This window comes from Quercus lobata, chromosome 8, assembly GCF_001633185.2.
Source record: "Quercus lobata isolate SW786 chromosome 8, ValleyOak3.0 Primary Assembly, whole genome shotgun sequence".
Taxonomy (NCBI): Eukaryota; Viridiplantae; Streptophyta; class Magnoliopsida; order Fagales; family Fagaceae; genus Quercus; species Quercus lobata.
The window spans coordinates 44,479,288-44,497,318 of record NC_044911.1 but is presented as its reverse complement, the minus strand read 5'-3'; the positions used below and the strand labels follow the sequence as shown (position 1 = coordinate 44,497,318).

The 18,031-nt window shown below is 30.4% G+C and overlaps 1 protein-coding gene across 1 annotated transcript; it reads left to right on the top strand.

Annotated features, from left to right (window-relative positions):
• Window positions 1-11,766: 11,766 nt before the first annotated feature.
• Window positions 11,767-15,067, top strand: LOC115956930. The gene is made up of 3 exons (XM_031075192.1): window positions 11,767-12,105; window positions 12,206-12,361; window positions 14,762-15,067. Exons 1-3 carry the CDS (start codon window positions 11,767-11,769, stop codon window positions 15,065-15,067), a joined length of 801 nt encoding a protein of 266 aa, XP_030931052.1.
• The last annotated feature ends 2,964 nt before the right edge of the window (window positions 15,068-18,031 follow it).

The following is an 18,031-nucleotide window of genomic DNA, read 5'->3' as shown; positions in this document are numbered from 1 at the left end:
TGATCGGAATTGTCTCGTTCTTATACTCAAATTGAAGCCCCGGATGTCTAGCTTCTGGAAAAATTAATCTCATTCACAGATTCAAAATATTCAGAAAGATAACAATAAAAGGGTGAGCAGAGGTCATTTGTTAGAAAATGATTTCAGCACAAATAACATTAATAAGTCCCAAATTAGCTCCCAATTAAGATTAAATGGCTCCAATCACTTCCATTTCAAACTTAATTGGTTCCAAATTTATCCTAATTAAAGGATAATTGCACAAATTACTTATTGAATAATTAATATTTAACTATTTAGTTAATTAGGTGTGTACAACCCTACCATAAAATGTAGTCCTAACCAATCAAATTATGACACATCATCATTCTCAAATTGATTATACTTATAACCAATTGAAATCAATTGTTCATAATCATATATAGTCGAACTCAATTTGTGATAGTGCATCTTGGCCATTAGAACTTGATTTGATGATAATTTTCAATCCGATCGTCCGATTAGGGCTTATGACCAGTCGATTTGATCGTTACAACATCAAAATCATTTTGATGAAATGAGATTAATGATCTAGTGACCAGAATAAATATGCATATTTTCAAGGTGAAATTACCCTTTTACCCTCCATGTGAGGTTAAATGCGAGTTGCAAAATGGGGTGTCAACAAATTCTCGTCCACTTAATTGTTAAGTGTTCACAAGTATCAAATGAAGCTAATTGTTTATCATTTCGTCTCTTGTTAGAGGACCCCATGAAATTCAAAAACCAGATGAGGACCCCATGAAATTTAAATTTAAAGTCATGCATTCCATAATTCACAATCTAAATTATGATTATTTTTGTTTTTCTTATTCTAATAAGAAAAAGAGAATAGAAACTAATATCATGATTATGTCTTTTCTTGACAAAGGCTACCATTCCATTATCACATTTGAAATGTAATCAAGACTACAATCTGAGAGCAAAAAAAAAAAAAATTGTCAAGTGCTCTATTTCTCTCTCCCACAAGTCTCTAAAAACAAGTTTTGTGATTTCGTGAAAGATTTTTCTCCAAACTAGTTTGGGAAGAACCCATTTAAACTCTTCTTATATATTTTTATTGGATGTGAATTTTGAAAATCTAAGTGTTGGATTGTATATTTTTATTGTATTCTTCATCCTTGCAAAATTTCAATAAGATCAAATATCAATAGTTATTTCATCAATAAAATATTTAAATTTCAAAATTATTTATCAGAGGATGTTTTCTATCAAAGGAGAATTAAGAAATTTGAAATTATGGTTTATCAAATTGTAAATGTGTTTGATAACTGGAAATTAACAAATTAAACAACTCAAGAAAAAAAAAAAAAAACAATTAAACAAGAAATGTCCACTGAGACATATAAGATCTAGCAACACATGTACATGTCACCATTTTTTAATCACAAAACTTAACAGAAGCATAAATTCCAAATCATAAATTTTATTCAAGCCCAATGCCATATACACTTATTATAGTAAACCATATAACAATAATTAACTTTGTAGTTCCTGAAACATTCTAATTCCATGGAAATATAGGAAAATCAATACTAGTCATAGATATAATACATTATGTAATTACGGATTTAACGATGGACTGACGGTATATGGATATTCCACCAATCCCTATAAACACCACCAACAAAAACACTTTCTTCTTCTGCACGTTTTACTATTCGATCATACATAGGGCGAGGCACATCTTTGGGAATTATGATAGTTTCACCTTCCTCAATCCATCCATTTATGAATGGTTCAAGATTTCGAATAGGCCTTGTTAGAGGGGGATCATAGGGTGGCATTATTCGACTATTCAAAATGAAATCCCTTCTGTTAAATTCTCTATTTCCATGTTTGATATTGTCGACAACACTCATGTAACTCAAACCAGAAAGATTTGCACCGACTATGAACCTAATGTTTACGCCTGGAAATAATTCCATGTAATGATCCCTTATTTTTTTCACGGCGTGCACGGTATTAACAAAGAAATATGGCGTATCATCATCTTGTTTTTCTTCCCCATGTGAACAAACTGGTTTGAAAGTCATACTTGATGATCCGTTTGATATATTGGACTTGTTAGGATAAAGAATTGTATTTATAGTATTCATGTACCATTTCCTCATAAATGCTCTAGAGTCTAGACTCTCTCATTGTTCTCCAAGCGTTTTATGTAATCTAGCTTATTACTAATTTGGTAACTAGAATTTAAGAAAATAACATATATAATTCATGCTTCCCCATGCATGGAAGATGTGATCCACAAATTTGGATACACTGAAGAAATAAACATGCATGATAGCATTCAATGAACTGGAGTATATCTTTACCCTTACATAAAAAAAAATATATATATATATATATATATATATATATATAGAAAATGTATAAAATAGGAGTAAGTAACTTGTTTTCTGCGAATCCGTGACAAGAAATTTTTAGTCTAACATTAATTCCATTATTCCTTTATCAAACAATGAACACATAATTCACATTTTAAAGCATGATGATACTTGAGAAATTACCTATTTAAACTAGGCAATTATTTAGACCCCAAACTTCAATTTTACAGCTAATTTAATTTTAAGCTAAACTAACAATTAGACTCAAAGATAAGTGATTAGCCAATTGAACTAAGAATGGATGATAGGCATTGCATGGATAAACTAGATAAGCTGCGAAATTTATTTAATGACCTAGGTAGTAATTAAGACCCCAAACTTCAAATTTTACGGCTAATTCAATTTCAGACTAAACTAACAATTAAAGCCAAGTGTAAGTATTTAGCCAATTGAACTAAGCATTTTACAACAAACATTGCATGGATAAGCATATTTAGCAAATTAAAAGAACAATAAGCAATAAATAAGAGAAGCACACCCAAGATAACACCAAATGTGTTATCAAAGAAGAAGAAAAAAAGAGAACCGGGTGGAAATACCACTCTGCGGCCAGCCGTCGAAAGGATCCACTAAGTATAGATAGTTGCAATACAAATTGACTTACACTACCATCAAGTAGTGTTATAATCTTTTACTCAAACCCTCTAAGCTTCTGCTTGCAATTGACTACACTGAGTCCTTTCTTTAACTTTGGCACCAACTCTGGAACAAAACAGTACCGGTTGCATCTTCAAGCCACCATGGCTAAATTTGGCAAGCTCCAATGCTTCCCAAGGGTCCAAACAACACTTTCTAATCTTCTCTCAAAGATTTGGCTATGGAGAGTGGGAAGAGTGTAGAGAACTAATCATGTTTGGCTCTCTCAACAGTAGATAAAATTCTCTCAACTCCTAGGTGGGTCCTTAGGGTAAAATTCGTGGGAAATGTGGATATGTATAGTGGGAGGGGGAAAGCTACAACAGGTGATCTAAATAATAGAATTTCCTCTCAAGTTCAGGGAAATTTGCATGAGCTGCGAATTTCAATCCCGACTGCTTTATAAAACCTGTAATGTACCTATTTCGTAAATGCCAATGTATTCTGCAAAAATACAGTTCTGATAACACTACATTGAACTTCTAAATCCAACCCAACCCAATTGCAAAAATAGCCCACAAATATAAGAAATTAAGCCTAAATTATAATCAAATTTGACAAAAAATAAAGTCAATAAAAATACAAATAAAATACAACTTAACATGAGCAAATTAAAGGAACAATTAACAAAAAATAAATAAATCAAAGAAGCAAATCTTAGATATATCAGATGTGTTATCAAAGAGGAAAACTCGAGAATTCAGCCAAAAAAAAACATTTTTGCAGCTAGCCACTAAAACGATCCACTAAGAATCGATAGTTGCAGTACAAATTGACCCACACAACCATCCAAGTACTGTTGCAATCTTGTACTAAAGCCCTCCAAGCTCCTACTCGAAACTTATTTTGTTGAGTCCACATTTGCAACCAAGTACTGATTGCATCTTCAAACCACCATGGCTTAAATTGGCAAACTTCTTTCCACGGACTTCAGTCTTCTAGCCCAAGTGGCGTATCTCTAATCTTCCGAGAAGTGTTCACTTCTCGTGCAGGCCACTTCCTTGGCTTCAATTTCTTGGTTATAGTCATTGTGCTAGGCCAGAATTGATGAACAGTCGGGCCCACCTTCTCCTCGGGTCGAATCTATTTGGTAATATTCCTTTGTCAAGACCCCCCCCCCCACACCATACGTAATATAAAACAGTATATCCTATTAACAAAAATGTAAAACAATATATCAAATATGAGACCAAAATAAATAAATCATATAAATAAAAACCCAAAATATTATAGGATTCACTATTTGACAGACACATATGACAAAGACAAACATAAACCCATGAGACCTAATTAAAGTAAACACACATAAAATCAAGTTTTTTTTTTCCCAATTATAACCCCGCCTTCAAATGCCATTATAGAGTGGTAGATTTTGTAAGACAAAGACAAATGGACAATGTTTTTCTCCAAACTAGTTTGGAGAGAAATCCTTCAAACTCCTCTTATATCTTTATATTAGATATGAATTTTGAAAATCTAACCGTTATATTACATGTTCTTTATGTTCTTAACACATATGTCATATTTCATTCAATTTAGATGTTATTTATTATTCGATCAATAAACTTATTTTTATGCATAATTTTAGATCACAAAAATTTGAAATTTAAACATTTTTTTGATGAAATAGCTATTGATATTCAATGTAATTGAAATTTTGCAAGTATGAAGGATATAATAAAAATACGCATTCCAACAGTTAGATTTTCAAAATTCACATCCAATAAAAATATATAGGAGGAGTTTGAATATATGGTTTCTTCCCAAACTAAGTTGGAGAAAACTCTTTCACGAAATCATGAAACTTGTTTCTAGAGACTTGTGGGAGAGAGAAATAGAGCACTTGACAAGTTTTTTTTTTTTCTTTTTTTTTTCTTTTATTTTCATTTTTCTTTCCTTTTTGTTGCTTTCAGATTGTACTCTTAATTACATTTCAAATGTGATTATGGAACGGTAGCCTTTGTCAAGAAAAGACATAATCATGATACTAGTTTCTATTCTCTTTATCTTGTTAGAATAAGAAAAACAAAAATAGTCATAATTGATAGGCCAAGAATGTATTGACCCATTGTGATGAATTAACAAATTAATTAACCAAGTTAATTAATTAATTCAATTAAAATGCAATACGCGCGGTAGTACAAACAAATCACCAATTAAACTAAATGTAGCGGAAATTAAATTGACACGGTGATTCGTTTACGAATGGGAAAAACCTACACAACAAAAACTCCACCGGGTGAATTTAAGGTCACCACTCTCGAGAATCCACTATTATCAAAACAAGCGGTTACAAGTAAAGGAATCTCAGTACCTCATACCAACCTACAGTTGAACCCTTACCTCAATACCCAATTGGACTTGTTCTGTAGTAACAATCTCTCTTTTTCAATGCACAGCTCTCAGTACGTGACTAATCAATTGCGCGAATTCCAGTACGCGACTTAATCACCAACTTGAGAAGGATGTTGGTTGCAAAGTTCTTCTGTTCATCACACGATGAAGATCAAGAATCTCATTGGTCACAAAATCCTACGGTGTACAAACATAGCAGCTTCTTCAAGAGATAGATGAACAAGGGCAAATTCTGTCTTAGGTCACAATTTGCATGAACAAAACTTTGCTCTACACTTGTGCAACTTGTGTCACCTTTGACGGTCCTTAAAATAATTCTCATATATATTTAGGGTTGTGAGAAAAGAAAGCCCAAACACATACCCACAAATTGAATGAAAAACAGAACAGAAAATCTGAATTTCATAAATCTCGATAAATAACTATCTATTGAGCTAGCTGTCGAGTCACGGGCTGAAATAGCGTTTGAACCTCGATAGATGCTAGCTGTTGAGCTTTAAAATCCAGCACTTTCACACTTGAATCTTGGACACACTTGCATTGCTTTAACACTTAAATTTGAAACCTTGTTCCTTGAAGTGTTAAACATATCCTAGATCTACCCAATTACAAGTAAAGTGCGTTTTGTCAAAAGATTAACCAATTACATAAAATAGTGACATATGTTCCTAATATTGAATCACATATGTCCTAACAATAATTTAGATTGTGAATTATGTAATGCATGACTATAAATTTTATGGGGGTCCTCATCTGATATTTAAAATTCATGGGGTCTCCAAACAAGAGACGAATGAAAAATATTAAATATTTGACTTCATCTGATACTTGTGAACACTCAACAAGTGGATGAGAATTGTCCTTAAAAATGAGTTATTAATTTTGGTTGAGAATTACCCTTATATTTTTTGTGTGATAAGTTTAATTAATATAAAAATCATATTTTAAATAACTTTACAACTTGTTCCCAAGTATGAGAGCAATAATATGTATATATGCTCTTACTAAAACCACCTTACAATCTCGGTAATTAAGCAGTGTTATGTATAAAGTAATTTACATAAACATGTAAATATATTTTCTGACAAAAATTCCAAGAATTTCTTTAATAGGTTGGATTGTTTTCATTGTCACTTCTTTGAAAATAAAAAATAAAAAAATTCTTTGTTCACACACTTTTTTGTTATGAAAAAATGTAATTCAAAATTACTCGTTACATACCATATTCTTATGGTATCAACTCCTAATGATTGCTCATTATCATCAGACTAAAACACCAATTAGTTTTGGTGTAGGTGAGGATCGAGTTACAGATCTCTTATTCGACAATACTAGACTTTGCCAATTGAGCTAACTGAAACCCAGTTTGAAGGATTACAATTAAGTCTGTTATTATATTTCATATACATTTGTTTCTATTATTATTATTATTTTGAATACAACAAAAAGCATTTGATTTTTCTCACAAATATTTATAGTGTGTTTGGTTGTAATTGAGGGGCAAAGAAAGAAGATAAGAGAGTGGAGGAAGAGAAAATCTCTTTTACATGTTTGGAAGGAGTGAGGGAAGAGAAAAGAAAATAATATAATAAATTTAAATTAGATATATATTTTTATCTAAATACCCCAATAAAATCTAGAATGTTTGTTTTGGTGATGAACAAAATTGGAATTTTAAATATTATTAGTGGTGGGTCCCCAAAATTTGCACTCCTTTTATTTGCTTTTCTCTGAGAAAAGTGGGCCCGAATGGATGCTCATTTCTCCTATTTTCTCTTCTTTTGTTTTCTATAATGCTAACACAATTACCTTCTTCTTCTTTTTTTCTTTTTTTTCCCCCTTCCCAAACAAAGCATTAGTTCTGATTATTATTATTATTATATAGGTATTATATTATCATTATGAATATGACAAAAGGAATTTGATTATTTATAATAAGTTGTACTGACAAATCAATTTCCTTTGTTTAATTGGAATTATAGGAGAGAAAAGAAAAGAAAATTGAGAAAATGAGCGTCCATCTAGGCCCACTTTTCTCATCTGCCTAAAGTGGGCAGAAATAAGGAAAAAGCCATGTAAAACGAGTGCAACTTTTGGGGGCCCTACTATGGAGAACATTTAAAATTTCAATTTTATCAATCACAAAGACAATCATTCTAGATTTTATCGGATTATTTAGATAAAAACATATATCTAATTTAAATATATTATTTTCTTTTCTTTACTTTTCTCTTCCCTGGGTTCCCTCACTCCTTCCAAACATGTAATATGGATGGATTTTCTTTTTCATTTCTTTTCCTTTCATTCCTTTACTCTCTTCTATCCTTTTCTCTTCCCCTCGGTTACAACCAAGCACACTGTTAGCCTCTCTTTATTTCTAGTTTCAATTTTAGGCTTCAAAATTGGGATTTGATTTTGAGCTAACCATTAACATTTGTCTCTGGTCCTTTTTGTTTCAGAGTGAAGCAGATCAAGTAGCTGCTTAGTGACAATGTTGGAGCCTAAGCACATGGCCCTAAACAATAATGGAAGCTTGCAAAAGGGCCATGAAAGAAGAGACAGCCTATAGTTATTTTGTTTTCACTGACCAGATGAAAATGTCTTACTTTACTCCTTTCCCCATCTAATCTAATGAATAGTAATATAATTTATAGCAGGGTTCGGTTCTTTATTTTAAGGGTAAAAAATGTAGAATTGTATTCATTTGACAGGTTGTAACTTGTATTATTACACCCAGCCTTTTAGATTAGTTTTAATTGTATCTTGCACACAATCTAGGTATTTTAGTGGCACACCCACGAGGAAAAATTTGACAGTTTTTTTTTTTTTTTTTTTTTTAAGTGACAAATAAAAATAGTATATCAGAATTATAAATATTTGTTCCAAAATCTTCTTAAAATGATGGGATTATTTTCTAACAAAGTATAATTTAAACAATATATTAATTTTCTAAATTAATTTAATTATATTACTTCTCAAAAAAAGTTATCTATATTTGTTATTTAAACGTGTTTAAATTTTTTAAGTTAAGAAAACATAATTTATTTTACTTTCAATTATTAAATGAAGCAAGATATTTTCTAAACAATGTAATGTGTGGTTAGAATTTGTTTCTAGTGCTCTTTACAAATGGTTCATTCTCTATATGTCTCGAATAGCTTAAATAGGAAGAAAATTTAAGTAAATCCATCACTTATATATATATTATATATATATATATATATATATATATAAAGACTTTAATAATATAAGAAAAAAATGTATTTGTATCAAGAATTTACCAACATTATGCTAATAATGTGACATAATTATCAATAAAGTAGCTCCTCCTTCTACACAAACTTCATCTCCCAAAATGTTAATATTGTTGAAGGTATTTAGCAGTAAATTACTCATGGTTTTAAAATCAAGTATGGTCAAAGAACTAATTTTGGCCCGAGTTCTTGGTTTTACTTGATTTTTTTTTATCGATTTTAGGGGATTTTACCGAACTGAATTTGAGCCCGATTCCTGATTAAACGAATCAGTTCGGTCTCGCTTTTAAAACCATGAAATTACTTATCCAACACACTACCCCTGTTCAATTGCAAATCAGCATAAATATGTTGAATTGCAGTACATAAAGATTGCATGCAAAATTTCAATTTCTCCTGCATGTCAAAATCATCATTAATTATTTTCAATCGTGCATAATAAGAATTATCCATAATAACAACAAACCATCATTTACTAACCATCACAGTAGAAATAACCATAATAAAAAAAATAAAAATAAAAATGAGAAGAAAAAAAATTATACAATACAAAATAAGATTATGTTTAATGTTTCCCTTAATTACAAACAAAAAGTTCTTAATCATTTTATTTTTCTTTTCAACAATTTTATGAATTTTTTTTGAAATACATAGTTTGTGTGTTGGATATTAGGGATTGGAATTGTAGAATTTTTTTTTTTTTGGGTGGTATTGAATCTTTGCTGCATTTTTTTTAATTTTTTGGTTATTATTTTAACATAATTTTTTCGTGTTTTAGATATTATTAAGAGAAAGCTTGGGTATTGATGTAATTTATTTTCTTTAATGCTTTCAAATTGTCGGCTCATTGGATTTTGGATCTTAAGTTCTTTTCCTTTCTTGTTAGTAATTTATAAATTTTTCAAATAAATTTTATGCTTTGCAGGCTTTCATTAGTAGTGAAAAATGCTTTGCATATTAAGGAGAGGAAACATTTCACTTTTCTGGATTGATGATTTTTTTTTTCAAATACGGCTGATCTGGTTTTTATTTTAGTAAAAGGAAATTTGGTTCTTTAGAATATTTGTGACTCTTGATTTTTCTTTTCTGATTTGGATTTTATTCCTAATTTTCTTACGTTTGGTTTGGAACAAATTTTTGTTCATATTTTCATTTAATCGATTATCATTTGATATATTTTCTATCTTTTTTGGTTACTTACCATCTCTCATAAGTTTTTTTCTTTCCTTTTTTCTCAGATTATTTTGTTTTTTATAGCTAGGTACAAAAACATTTGTACAAATAGTTGGTATATATGGATGACAAAACTTTACAAACATTTGCTTTTAACCTCACCCCTAAAGGTGCCATGATTATGCATTTAAATGGTATAAGTGATAAAGGGAATGGTAACCAAATGCATCAATGCCTATATCACGCACTGAAGTCAATATTTATATATTGAAATTATAATATGGCTAATAAATTAAATATTAATTACTGTTTTATTTCTCTTATTTTTTGTTTATTAAAATGATAGTATTATATGCTCATTGTATTGTAGAATATAAATATAATTAAAAGACCAAAATATTGGTAGATAGGAATCAGGATATATTCCAAAACCAAAATATATTCAAATAGATATCCATAAATTCTAGTGAATTAATTTTCACGCATGCACGGGTAAAATATATGTATATATATATATATATATATATATCTCTTATTGATTGATTTGTCAAGAACTACAAATAATTTTTCAATCTTGCTTCGTTGAGATTCAATTTACAAATTGTTATTCAACGTAACAAGTAAAGGCCAATGGATGAAAGAAATGGCATAGAGGTAAGTAATAATGTAATATAGCATGATGTTTTGCATACACTAAATTTCATATATTTGTAATTTATAAATAAATAAAAGTAAGAGGAGAAACCGATTCAAGATCTCAATCATATGAGGTAGTTTAAGAGACAAGGAAACATTTTTTGTACATTGGGGATTTTTTTTTTTTTAACAAAATACATTGCAAAATTTGGGTTGCTATGAAATTACTTAGAGGATACCCTTGGAAATCATATAATGACTTTGTGAAGCAAGTTCTACTTATAGGCAACATTTGGTGATTTCTTTGAGATGCTATATTCCCTTTGAAGTTGTTGGTGTAAAAAAATTCATATATCTTGTTAGGGTTTGGTTCAAATTTATTTACACATGAGATACATTTTTTCAATGCATAGAACTTTCTATTTAATTTTTAAAAAATTAAATCTCCAATATTGGATTATATTGTCTCCTTTTACTCTCCATATTTGCAAACTATCAACTTCGTCAAAGATCAATAATCACATGATTTATACTGGATTATATTGTCTCTTTTTCACTTTTAAAATTATACAAAAAAATTTTGGTTTATGATTAAATAGTAATGTCTAAATGATGTCCAATTAACTTGAAATTCTGCATGTTTATTAAAAACAAAGGGAATTTGTAATCAAATGGTGAAGTTTTCAAAATATTAAATTAACAAATAAAAAAAATTATTGGTGTAACATTAACATGGTTTCACTGCATGTAATTTGATTCTTTGCCATTTTGCTATTGTGAACTTATTTGCACCCTTCATATCAGTGGATTTTTGAAAAGTAAACACTATATTGTTTAGGTACTAGACTATCTCCAGCCAACCAAGTGTTAATTGTTTACCCATTTACTATAGCTAGATTTGTGCATTGCTTTCAGAGAATTGATGTATATAATATATTTTGGTTCACAACCTTTGGCTGACACACCTTGTAATCGGTTCTTAAAATTCCCAGGTTAAGAATGAGAGTAAAGATTTAATTAGTAGATTGCCGGATAACATTCTCTACTATATTCTATCAATCCTAACCAGAAAAGATGCATGCAAAACCAGCATACTATCCCGCAGGTGGAGGTCCCTTCCACACGGACTACACTCGGCACCTATGTATGAAGTTCCGTATGAAGACAATTGTTCAAAATTGACGTTAGGTTGCTGTAATCTAATACAATATCATATTGATTTTAATAAACTCAAAGGATTAGTAACTCTTATTCTAGATGTAGTTATTATAGATGAAGCTGTTATGGCAAGTATGCTTTCTACGTGTACCCTACTTGAGGGTCTGACCTTAGATGCCTGCAATGTTGTTTCAAATCTAATTGTTACTGGTCCACCATCTCTTCGTCTGAAAAAGTTGAAAGTGCGCTATTGTTCTGCAACGAAGATTGAGATTTCTGCTGCAAATCTCATTGCATTTGATTTTAGTGGAGACATTACGCGTATTTCTTCCTTCAGCGCTCCACGATTGTTGGAGGTGCGTTTTAACACAGGTACTAAAGCCAGCACATTTGCACATGGACTAGCCCAATTCGCCTCCCATCCTTGTCTAGAGAACCTTTCTCTTATTATGTACTCTAGTACAGTAAGTGCATATAACTTTATATGTCACATTACTTAAATTTTTTACTTTGTACGATAAAGCTGTTGTACATTATCTTTAACCCTTTATTGCCATTATTTAGGTGAAAGAAATACCCCAAAGCATACCATTATTCAAGAATCTCAAAGAATTGAACATGAATATCTGGAACTCAAGTTGTGGCTCAGAGGAGGATGAACTCTTGTGGGTTTTATTTATTCTCAAGGCTACTCCTCTTTTGCAGAAACTTGAACTTACGGTTAGTCATGAAATTTTATATATATGAAAGGTAGTGCATGTTTCTTGTTGATGTCTTTTCTCTTGAACAGTCGAACAATTATTTTTTAGGCTACATTGCGCATGAATTTTATATACTATTATACCACTTTGCTATCACTATTTGTTCAAGTATATTAAAAAATAAAGTTCCACATTGATGTAGCTAATAAGTTTGTTAGGAGTAAGGCTGTCACATAACGCCCTTACCATGCCAGCAATATTTTATATTAATAGTAATGTTAGTCACAAACTCCTTATTATACACGCCCTATACACACACAGTTATATAAACAAAAAATTGTGTTTTTAAAATAAGATTTCACAATTTTAATTTAAAATATCATAATTTCAATTGAAATCATGCTTTAAAAACACAATTTCAAATAGCATATATATGGAGTGTGTAATAAAGAGTGTATAATAAGATTTTTTATTACGTTAACATTCCTCCATTATTTACTATGAGAGCTCCAAAAGTTAATTTCATGTATGTTTAATGGAGATCAATTTATGTGTCCCCTGCCTAGGTTAGAAATATTGTGCATCCTCTTTGGAGTTGTGTAATTATAGAATATTTTGGTAGTACTATACAATAAATATGTATTTCTTCCTCTCATATTATAGTGGATCATATTTACTATATTGAGAATAAGGTTCATTATTCATATGAGATGAGTGAATACCATGAGCGATGCTACAACCAGCCCAAGGGGTTCAAATGAACCCCCTGACCTAACCAAAAAAAGAATTATATATAATTTTTTTTTTTACCCCTAAAATAAAATCTAAATACCCTGACCCTAAATTTTGTTTAAACCCAACTAAAATAAGCTTGAATATAATTATCTTAGTGCTACTTTCATAATATTTTCACAATAATTTTACAATAAAACTTAAATGGTAAGTTGTAACTGGTTTTTATCTAAATCCATAGTTGACATCACTTATTTACATATCTTTAACAACTTGCCTTTATTATGAAATTATTGTGTTAGTGACACAACTCTTGAAATTGGTCCTTTGTTAAACAAATAAATAAACATTCACTTCAATAAAAAATTATTTCCCTGCACTTTTCGTCTTTATTAGTAAAAAATTACACCACTTTTAGTAACAAAAATATTACACCACATGTACAATCAACTCATGGACAGAGCCATGGTTGGACTTAGGGGGGCAAGAGCCCGTCCCCCACCCCCCCTCCCAATATATATATATACACTAATTTTAACAATTTTGTTCTTTAGAATTAGTATATATATAGTTTGTAAATAACTTTAGAATTTTTCTCATTTTAAAGACCATAAAAAAATTTGTAGATCTAAAATCTAAAACAAAATATACAAGCCCAAAAAAAAAAAAAAAAAAAAAGTCTAATCAACCAATTTTACCCAAAATAAACAACTTGACCCCTTAAAAAATTTTAAACAAAATAATTTTGTTCTAACCTAGCAGAGCACATATCCAAGACAAAAATAAATAAATAAATAATCAATGACTAAACAGTAGTAGAATTAGAGGCTAAAGTCACTGCACACAACCAGCAACAAAATCGCTCCATCTGTTATCAACTAATTTGTGTCTACATCTGTGATTTTTTCCTTATTCTCTTTATCTCTCTTTCTCATTTCCATGTTTTCTTTATGTCTAATCAAGTAGTTTGATAAGTATTCTACAGATTTTTGAATCTAAAATGTCTTTTAGTGTTTGCTCCAATTCTAAGAGAAAGACCGCATGTGTACTTAAAAAGCTACACACTTCAAAAGCTAAAAATTATATCAGTTACTATTCTTCTTTATCATATATTTTTATTTAATTGATATTACATATAAATATAATAAATTATCATTAATTTGACAAAAATGTATGATTAGTTATTTAATTATATTTATTTATGCATTCAATGATTGTTGCCTTGCCGATCTTTAAACTATTAATAATGTTTTTAGACTATTGTACACTAAATTGTATTTAGAATACTATTTTAGATTATTGGATATAATATGAAAGTTGTATATACTAAAAAAATTAATAATTTATTTTTTACTCCCCCACAACAAATTTCTAGTTCCTACACTATTGACCTGCCTAGAAATTTTTTTAGAAAATATGCATTTATTGTACTTCCAAAGTAGTCCATTATGTTCCTAATTTTAGGGCCTCATCCAATAATGTAATTATGCCATGTAATATATACATGTAAGGTGTGTGGTGAACAATATTGCATTAGGCTTTTCTTTAATCAACATGGTCAATACTTGGTTTATTCTAATTTCTGCAATATAACCCTCCCACTGAAGTAATATGCAAACTCTTAATTTTAGTCATGCATTTTGTATCTCCCAATTGCTAAAATTCTGATATACTATCTTGGTTGTAGGTATGTGCGCAAGACTTCTTTGAGAACCAACTAGAAATAAGGAGTTTTTCTGGTTTTTCACATGATCAGTTGAGACAAATTGAGATGCATGGGTTTGTGGGTAACTGGTATGAAGTCGAGTTTGCGATTTATATGCTCGAAAGCTTAAAAATACTCGAGTTAATGGTTATCGACCCATCTACGAGATGTTATCGCAATGGAATGTGGGCCAATTATGTAGATTCTTCTTGGGAAGAAAAACACAAGCCAATTGTCCAAGACAAACTTGAGAAAGTGAAAACGAGTGCTCAACTTAGAATCTTATAAAGTTACTTCAAAAAAAAAACTCATCATACACGCTTTGCGTGTGCAATAAGACTCTTTATTATTATTATTTATTTGTTGTTGAGTGTTATAATGTTTAAAAGTAATATATAAATAAATATTTGTATTATTTTTTAAAAGAAAAAGGTAAGATAACATGGAATAATGTTTAAAAATGAGATAGAGATAATGTCCTAATTTTTGAGTTGGATAGAGAAAATAAAGGAAAAAAACCTAAAACTTAGGAATAATAAATTACTCTTTTAACCAGTTTGTGTTTTTTAATTTAAAATTATTTAACTAAAAGATGGGTATTTTAGACAATTTAAGAATTTGTGTGATGAGAGTATTATAGTACAAAAAATGTTGAAACTCAAACAAAGAATCATGTTTTTAATAGTATCGATAAGGTGCTACAATTTTAGCATATTAGCAAATAGCAAGGCACCCCTGCTTCATGGAAACTATTTTTTTTTCTTTATTTTTTTAGAAAAATGTTTTCATTAAGTTTGAATGTTTGAAACTTTGGATTGAATAACTTAAACCAACTTCTATATTTACATATATGAATAACAGGTGTAATTTTATTATTCTCTCTCTACAACCGCAATTCTTTAACACCCTTGAATCATACTTCAAATGCATTTTGCCCAAATTGTACGGTAGTTACTTGCGAAATTTGAAATTAATTATCATGAATTTCTCATTCCATTGAAAATACGATTTTTTTTTTTGAATAGATTTTGATATATCAAAAGATGTTTTCTATCAGAGGAAAATCAAGAAATTTGAAATTATGGTTTATCAAATTATAAATGTGTTTGGTAGCCAGAAATAACTATGGGCTGCCTCTTCTTTCCTGGCCCCTTTGCAGGCCTTCATTATTGTTAAGGCCCTTGTGCATAGGCTCCAACATTGTCACCAAGCAACTACTTGATCAACTTTGCTCTAAGGTAGAAAGGACCAGAGACAAAGGTAAACGGTTATTAGCCCAAATCAAATCCCCATTTTATAGCCTAATATTGAAACTAGAAATAAAGAGAGACTAATAGTGTGTTTGGTTGTAATTGAGGGGAAGAAAAACAGAGAGAAGAGAGTGAGGGAAGAGAAAGGAAAAGATATGAAATAGAAAATGCATCCCTCTTACACATTTGGAAAGGGTGAGGGGAGAGAAAATAAAATAAATATATTTAAATTCAATATATATTTTTTTACTTAAATAACCCAATAAAATCCAGAAGATTTGATTTTGTGATGGATAAAATTGAAATTTTAAACGTTCTTCAAAGTGGGCCCCCAAAAGTTGCATTCGTCGTATATAGTTTTTTTATCATTTTTGTCCAATTTGGGTAGATGAGAAAGTGGGCCTAGATAGATGCTCATTCCTTCGATCTTCTCCTCTTTTCTTTCCTATAATACCAATTAAACAAAGGAAACTATCATGTCAGCACAATTTATTATAAATAGTCAAATGCCTTTTGTCATATTCATATAATCATAATAATAATATAGTACCTATAATAATAATAAGAACAACAACAACAACAATAATCAAAATTAATGCTTTGTTTGGGAAGGGAGGAAGAAAAGAGAAAAGAAAGAAAATTGTGTTGACATGACAATTTCTCTTGTTTGGTTAGCATTATAGGAAAAAAAAAAAGAGAAAATGGGAGAAATGAGCATCCATTCAGGCCCAATTTTCTAAGGGAAAGTCAAATAAAAAGAGTGCAACTTTTTGGGGGCCCATTTTTCTCCAAGAAAGCCAAATAAAAATAATGCAACTTTTGGGGTCTACCACTAATAACATTTAAAATTTCAATTATGTCCATCACCAAAACAAGTATTTTGGATTTTATTGGGGTATTTATGTAAAAACATATATCTAATTTAAATATATTATTTTCTTTTATTTTCTCTTCCCTCACTCCTTCCAAACATGTAAAAGAGATTTTCTCTTCCTTCACTCTCTTATCTTCTTCTATCTTCCCCTCAATTACAACCAAACACAATGTAAATGTTTGTGAGAAAAATCAAACGCTTTCTGTTGTATTCAAAATAATAATAATAATTGAACCAAATATATATATATATATATATATATATATGAAATATAATAACAGACTTAACAGCTGTAAGGACAAGTTTTGCAGCCCAAGGCTAAAATGCATGGGATATTGGTCCAGTGAGCCTAGTACAATAAATTTGTAGAGAGTGAGTCGAAGAGCTAGGCCCTAATGAATTGGACAACAGCTAGTATGAATTTAGAGGATGATTTTGCAAAAACAAGAAGCATTGATCTGAATGAATTCACTGTCCAAGGAGGTAAGTCTCCATATAAATCAATTAAAACGATTAAAAGTACAATTTTGATGACTACAATGTTTTCTTTCTCTTTTTCGGTCCCCTTCTCATGGAGGGTCTCTTACATTATATAACTCCCTTTGGACCATCTTGATCTTACATTTGTTGATCATTTGAGCTCTTACTTGATTACCTGTCTCATCAGACACCCTCTTTGGCTTTCTATGAATTGTGGTAGCCAAGGCAGCACTGTTCAGGGGTCTTCTCCACATAAATGCGGCCAGAAAAGTAGCTGCAGTGCATTCAATGTTGTGGTAGCAGCTTTCCCTTAGATATTTTTGGGTTCTCCTCCTTCTCGTATGTTCATTATGCACATCCTTATCACTAGAGCTTCTTGGAAGGTCACCCTGATTGTTGGAATACATACTTGAGCTGTATTTATCATACCTAAGGAGAAATTCCTCCTCGGACCACCTTCCACTCATTCCTTACTTATGAGACTCTAAACTGGAATCACCCATAACTATTTATTCCTCCTTGGACCATTCATGTTCTCGGCCCAGGCCCAATACCCAATGTATGATTTGGGCCCTTAACCCTACAATAACCACTCAAAACTCTGGTTTATTCCTCTCATTAGAAAAGAAAACTGGGGTTTTGAATTTC

Bases quoted from the DNA above. Each gene is read 5' to 3' on its own strand.
- LOC115956930 (XM_031075192.1), top strand. From the start codon at position 11,767: ATGGCAAGTATGCTTTCTACGTGTACCCTACTTGAGGGTCTGACCTTA. The intron at 12,106-12,205 runs GTAAGTGCATAT...GCCATTATTTAG, and splicing joins TTATTATGTACTCTAGTACA to GTGAAAGAAATACCCCAAAG. The intron at 12,362-14,761 runs GTTAGTCATGAA...TCTTGGTTGTAG, and splicing joins TGCAGAAACTTGAACTTACG to GTATGTGCGCAAGACTTCTT.